The sequence below is a fragment of the Palaemon carinicauda genome, chromosome 21 (assembly GCF_036898095.1).
Source record: "Palaemon carinicauda isolate YSFRI2023 chromosome 21, ASM3689809v2, whole genome shotgun sequence".
In the NCBI taxonomy this organism is placed as follows: domain Eukaryota; kingdom Metazoa; phylum Arthropoda; class Malacostraca; order Decapoda; family Palaemonidae; genus Palaemon; species Palaemon carinicauda.
The window spans coordinates 31,034,550-31,042,456 of NC_090745.1; the positions used below are offsets into that span (position 1 = coordinate 31,034,550).

Here is a 7,907-nt window from a genome sequence, read left to right on the forward strand (position 1 = left end):
GAAAAAAGGATTCATGACCCTCACACTGTATGCAAGATCGTAACCGAACCAAATAGCGGAAGTTTTAAAGCATTTGTTGCTTAAAATTTTACTCTCAATTTTTCTGTGCCTTTAAATCCAACGAGTAATTTTATCATGATCAGGAAGATTTTGAATATTCAATATGCAAAACGTTCTCGAATTTTACACAATTGTATAAGCAATCTAAAAAAAATGTTAGGGCAACTGATCTTAGCATGTTGTGATGATTTCCATTATTATACTTTCAACTGTGTTTGGAAAGTGTTAATGTGAGTGATATGAAAATGGTGGTAATACATAATCTTTTATTATTTTGCATGTCTAATTGAGCTAGAGAACTCTACCCTATATATTTCATCAGTGGGCTTAGAAAGATTCCATAGATTCACTCTATATTGCGGTGAAATTTTATCACAGAAATAAAAATAACCCCGCATGTCCTGCTTCGGAAACCTTACCTTACCTTACCTAAGTGCCTTGTCTTCAACGTGGGCTGTCAGTGGTCTCCACCTGGTCCTGTCTCTAACTCTGTATGAATTTTCCAGCTGTTGCATTCTCATTTACATCTTCCAGTAAGCTGTGCAAAAACTTTTTCCTTTGCTGGCCTCTTGCTCTTCTCCCCTATATCTTTCCCAAAAACTCCATCTGCCTCTCCTTATCACTTTTAGAAGTGATGTCTCCTGATTCACTTTTCTCAATGCCTCCTCATTCGTTACTCTCTTGGTCCATCAGCTCTTCATTATTCTTTTGTAAAACCATAATTCAACTGCATTTATTTTATTTTTCAAGTTCTAGTTTAATATTCACGTATCTGAGCCATGAGCCATAGGTTTTCAGTGCTCTAACTCCAATCAGAATCCCTATCATGTTATTTGTCAAAAGGGTTTTCATACTGTTGAATGCATTTTTTGCTAATAATATTTTCTTTTATACTTCTTTGTTACATCTTACACCTAGATATACAAAGGCATGTAGTTGTTTTATTGTTGCTTCGCCCATTATGAAAACATCTGTCTTGAATTCCTTGTTGAATCGACTGACTATCATTTGTCGGGAGAAAACTCATTCTTAATGACCCTTTTATTCCTGCAGGAGCCAGAAGAAGAAGAAATCACGAGGGATAACTTCGCACGCGACATTGTGAGCCAAGTATAAGGAATCTCTTCAGGTTTTATCGAAAAAAAAAAGAATAACGAAACTTTCTTTTACAGTGAGAATAGAGAGAGAAAGAGGGGAGATGCTGTTTATAAATGAGTTACATCGGCATAGTTCTTTTAGGTTTGGCTTTCATTATATTGTTTTCTTTGCCTCACAAGTAAAAAAACGAAATTATATTGACAATTGGAGAAATGGCGTAATTCTTATGCTTCAAAATCTAAATTCATTTGTTATTGAATGACCGAGAGAGAAAATTCCTCCATATCGATTTTAAAGGAGAGAACAAGAAACCATATATGACATAAACAAGAAACCAAACCCAGTTCGGCAGAGAAAACAATACATTGGTAATAGAAAAGCTTTTAGAGAAGTAATTGAAATGCGTAGATACGCAACAGATTTAATGTTATAGGGCAAAAGATTGATATGCGTAACATGCTGTCTAATGGCAACTTTGATCTTGTCTCCTTAATGCCCTGAATGAAAAGGACCCCCTGTCGCTTGAAAGTAGGTTAGTGAGGAGCGCTTTGCCCACTGAGGATTTAAGAGATTATCTTCTACCTAAACCAGACTACCTGCCACCGATAGATGATTATCTCCCTCCCAAGAAAGCCTACCTTCCTCCCGACGACAAATACCTACCACCTAAACAGGGCTATTTACTCCCGAAGAAGGAATATCTGCCACCAATTTAAACCCAGGGTTAAAAGAATTCTTTTAACCTACAACTTCTCTCCGTCCTCGCCTACTTACTGGCTGCCTAAATTAACATTGTTTCCCGCTATTGCCTTTAATCCCTTCTTCGACGCTAAACATTAACCGATATCTTCACCCGGTGAATTTAAAGCAGTTGGATATCCATTTGTGCGTTGCCCCGAGGTGTGATTAATACGATAACAAGTCTGTAATCACACTAGATTTATTTTTTCGACAAACCTCCATGAGGATTTGCGTCTTTGCTGTTATCGCAAACAGCCTAAAACAGATTTAAGAATATTTTATTTCATGCACCTGATTTGACCTACTCAGTGTCTAATCATAGGGGCCTCCACGCATCACAATGAATTTACTGCCAGAGCGGTTTTCGTCCATCCTTGGTGTACACTCATGATGTACAACGTGTGAGAATAATTGATAATCGTTCTCCAGTCCATACCAGCCACCATGACGAACTTATCTAATGATAAGTGTTGCTTGCGTAAAGGAATTTCTTTTTAAATAATACTTTCATCCAAAATCCTTTTCTCAATTTATGTTTGGCTGCCTTGTCGCCAAACCAGTGATTATGCCTCAGCTGTATGAAGGACAGTCGATAACTGATGAGTACAGTTTCATAATCAAGGGAGACTAAAGTGTTCATTATTACCGTTTTGCATCGATGCAGACGACGTTGATAGATGAAAACGAGAATAATCAAATAAATTGAAATCGGTAGGGGGTATTTTGAAAGAGTAGGCCTTCAGATGGAAACAAATTTGTTTTATTATCATCAGTGTGGAGATTTTGGTTATGCTTTTTACTATAATAGTCTTTTAAGATTTTACTTCGTTGTTTTACCAGCTGTATTCTTTATTAATCTATTTTTCATATAATTGCATGAATGTTTGACAATTTTTAAGTTGACTTTCGGCTACATATAATAAAAAATATTGCATAACAGTTTTTTTATTCTGCTCTTGTTAATCGTGCAGGGATTCCCAACCTTTTTTATACATACACAAAAGTAATATTTCATATGAAGATGAAGAAGGCAATTTCTACCAAATTTTAGTAACAAATTTATTGAAGCTAATTTTTAATGACAAAAAGGAGAAAAAAGTAAAGAAAACTTTAACAACAAACTTAAATACGAACAAACAGTATCCAACCATTAAATCTTTAAATCCATTCAAGTGTAAATTAAACCATTTAAAAACTTAAAAATGAAATTTGAAAACTTAGAATTTAAATCTAATTACTTTTTTTGTATCTTTATAATGATTTTGTCAAAACGGGGTGCTTTGTTGCTGATAGCGATCCACAGGTCTGCCTATGGACTCATGCGATGTCTAGATTTTGTCTTGGTTGACGGAAGAGAACACAATGCAAATCAAATTTTGGGCGGATTCTGATGTGAGAATGCAAGCTTATTTCTAACCAAAGTGTAGGCCTAATTAACTGAAAGCATCGCCACCTATTTTCGGTTGCTAATTTGTAATACTATCCATGTTATGTTATTGTTACCCTGGCTAATTTAACAAAAGGGTCGTTTTCTCTTTCGCTGCTGATAGAACGGTTAAAGATATTAGCAAAACTAATAAACTAGAGGGGCACTCAAAAGAGAGCATGCCGCCGCTATGCCAAGCAGTCTTATTTTGCTCTTGGCTCCACTGCGTCCTTGTACTTAGATGAATTTTCTTCAAAAGCTAATTAATTCTTCCTTGGGTCATACCTCATATGTACACCAAGTTTCATGTAAATCTGTTATGTAAGTTTTGTAATTTTTATGTAATGTTCACAAACAAAAATATAAACTAACAAAACATTTGTCTTTTACTTGGCATTCCTATTATTTTCAAAGTAGGCCTACTGTTGCGTATTGTACTTTGATGAACTTTATCCAAAATGTTTCAGACTCATCCTTAGGTCATACCCAACATGATTACTGAGTTTCGTCAAAATCAGGCCAGTATTTTTTGTGTAAAGTTGCTCAAAAACAAATAAATGAACTAACAAACAGACAGAGGTAAATACATAACCTTTGCAAAATCTTAGATTTTGGAGAAAGCAATAAATTCCTTGTTAAACATTTAAATTTTTTTACTTATTATTTTTTTCTAAATTGCCAAATCCAAGGTTGCATCTCCATAAGGTTGATTTTGCATCCTTGTTAATGGCTCTATCAATCATCATTGTTCATGATGAGTCAGTAAATTAAACTAACCACTCAACTTCTCTTGACCCTGTGTACTAGTTTATTAGGTCTTGGAATAGGTATAAAAGAATAGGTATAAAACCCATTTCCTCTTGTTTAAGACGCCCACCTTCACGTGGTGCACTGTCCACGCTACTAAAGTGTTATTGTAACGTCCATTCTGCTCCTGCCTGCAAGCTCTTTTTAGCCTTCTATCATACTTTCGTTCCCAATTACTTTCTTCTTATTGCTATCAAACCTCTTAGATATCCCTTGAAAGTACAAATGTAATTTCCCCACCCGTCTTCTCCTCCCTTGTAGCACCTCGGCGCTGAACGCCCACTATGGTCCTAGGGTGTAAATTCCACAATTCAAGAAGAATGCTCCTGACGCTTCCCTAGTTGGCAAGTTTTTTTTTTTTCTGTAAACATTGTGGTCAGCTATTTCCTTATTAATTAATTTAGTATAAAGAATAGCAGAACAATAAAAGTAACAGAAAATAATAGCCATCAAACATATATTAACTAGCCTACTATAGTTAATATTAAGGATAATATTTACAATGTTTTACAAGATTCATAGAATACTCACATTTCACCTACTTATAATAATTTATATAAATTCCTAAGATAAATACACCCCTGAAATTTAGTAGTCTGGGACTTGAGACTCTGAAGACGACAGGAAATGACGAAGTCAGAGGTTGTAGCGACGAATTTCAGGCGTTTCTAGAATGCAGTTAAAATGTAAAAAATAATACTCAGAAACACAATTTGTAATAATGTAAAATCTTCCAGGAATTCCTAGTGTTCCTAAAAAAAGAAAAAAAAAAAAAAAAAAAAAAAAAAAAAAAAAAAAAAAAAACAGCATCGTTTTAATGGGAATGAGTATGCAGTATCACAATAGGTGTGTGTGTGTGTGTGTTTTTTTTTTTTTTTTTTTTTTTTTTTTTTTTTTTTTTTTTTAAAAGAAAAAAGAAAAGGTATCCACGATGGCTGAAGAACGAGTCTCCCCTGTAAAATGCCTTGCGCCCGGTAGAGACGTTTTCTATAACATTCCAGATTGTCCAGGGCAAACTAATTACGTAATTTCTCGTAATTTGCCAGCTTAACGTTGACAAATTACGAGAAGTTTCCAAAGTCTTGTCTAAAATACAACAATACCTTTGATTTACAAATCAATATACTGTTTTATCTAAACATTAACATTTAACATTGCAAAATACACATTTTCACAGGTCATATAACACAAAATACATATATTAGATCCACGTATAACAGTAAATTCAAGATGTTAAAAGATACAAGGATTGTTCACGAGTGTCCATTTTTCCTCTTGATCTTACTGCAGGAAGGTACTTAGGAATTAAAAAGATTCCCCTAATAGTGGATGGCTCCAGATAAGTCACTGCCATATTCTTCCTTTAACTGCTGAATCCTAGATGAAACCCTTGTCACGTGTGTGTGTGGGTATACACACACACACACACACACACACACACACATATATATATATATATATATATATATATATATATATATATATATATATATATATATATATATATACATATATATATATATATATATATATATATATATATATATATATATATATATATATATATATATATATATATATATACTGTATATATAATCTACTACGCCTATTGACGCAAAGGGCCTCGGTTAGATTTCACCAGTCGTCTTTATCTTTAGCTTTTAATTCAAAACTACTCCACTCATCATCTCTTAGTTCCCGCTTCATACTTTTCACCCATGTAGATGATGTAGGCCTGGGTCTTCCTACTCTACTAGTGTCTTGTTGAGCCCAGTTGAACGTTTGGTGAACTAATCTCTCTTGGGGAGTGAGAATATCATGCCCCAACTATCTTCATCTACCCCTCACCATGATCTCATCCACATATGGCACTCGAGTAATCTCTCTTATAGTTTCATTTCTAATCCTGTCCTGCCATTTAACTCTCAATATTCTTCTGAATGCTTTGTTTTTAAATTTACTAAATCTGTTGGAGATTGTTTCATTGACATACCACGACTCGTGTCCATACAGTAACACAGATCCTACTAGTGACTAAACCGATATACTGTATAGTCTGATTTTCATATGTAATTTCAGACAATTTGATTTCCAAATTTTACTTAACCTAAAAATGTCTGTTCTGTTTTTTTCAATCTTTCAATAGACTCAAATTCTAATGACTCTGAATTGGAGATCATAGTTTCTAAATACTTAAATGATTCTACCTCATTAATCCTTTCTTCATCCAATGTTTTTAATCATCCATTGTATATATATATATATATATATATATATATATATATATATATATATATATATATATATATATATATATATATATCTATATATATATATATATATATATATATATATATATATATACATATATATGTATATATATACAATATATATATAATATATATATATCTATATATATATATATATATATATATATATATATATATATATATATACATATAAATCTTTTTATTCAAATAAGCCACAAATACCCTATAATTTCGGTTTCACTTTACCCTGGGATCTCAGATCCATAAGGAAATTCCTTTAGGCTACTTCTGCTCGTTCAAAGGCTCGAGTCCATGATCGATAGAAATAAGATTTAATGAACATTAGACAGTCAAGTGGGCTAATGTCTAATGTTCTTATTAAGGGATCTTTATTTTACCATTATTTCTATCGGTCTTTGGTTAAATTTCTTGGCCGGGTAGAAATATTTATCATTCATGGAATCTGTGGGTTGTTTGTAAAAAGAAAATCATGAGTTTTGTATATAAAATTATCATATATACAGTATGAGTAGCCTAGGCCTATATATGAATGAAATATATACGATATTAATAATTTCATCATCATCTCCTCCTACGCCTATTGAGGTAAATAATATAAACAATGAAAATAATAATAATAACTTATTTAAAATAAAATATGGTGTTTAGATATACAAATTCAGATTACAGAAATGAAATGAAAAAATGTAGAAAATAATTGCAAATTTTATCATTAATTATTAAGAAATTGCGTCGTAACAATACAAATATAAGTGAGACACCATCTTCACTCAAGGATAAGGAGAACTTCTTTGAGACTTGAAGAAAATTAGTTGAAGAGTCATCAACAAGGAGGGAAATGAAAACCGGTAATAATCAATGTAATTTATTTTGAACAAACTGAGCCTCAAATTGTATGACAGACAATTATATATATATATATATATATATATATATATATATATATATATATATATATATATATATATATATATATATATATATTTATTTATTTCCACACGCATACACATACACACACACACACACACACACACACACACACACATATATATATATATATATATATATATATATATATATATATATTTATATATATATATATATATATACACACACATTATATACATACATACATATATATATATATATATATATATATATATATATATATATATATATATATATATATATATATATATATTTCCACACGCACACACATACATATATATATATATATATATATATATATATATATATATATATATATATATATATATATATATATATTTCCACACGCACACACATACATATATATATATATATATATATATATATATATATATACATTATATATACGTATATATATATACATTTATATATATATGTATATTTATATAGTATATATATATATATATATATATATATATATATATATATATATATATATATATATATATATATATCTTTCCATTGCCATCGTTCCT

General features: G+C 31.2%; 1 protein-coding gene across 1 annotated transcript in view; it reads left to right on the forward strand.

The window, feature by feature from the left end:
* LOC137615255 (uncharacterized) overlaps window positions 1–2,836 on the forward strand; it is a 12,208-nt gene extending 9,372 nt beyond the window's left edge. Inside the window, exons 6-7 of the mRNA XM_068344976.1 lie at window positions 1,114–1,170; window positions 1,668–2,836. Of these exons, the coding sequence (XP_068201077.1) occupies window positions 1,114–1,170; window positions 1,668–1,874 (264 nt within the window). The 3' untranslated portion in view covers window positions 1,875–2,836. The remainder of the gene's footprint in view (window positions 1–1,113; window positions 1,171–1,667) is intronic.
* Window positions 2,837–7,907: the final 5,071 nt, after the last annotated feature.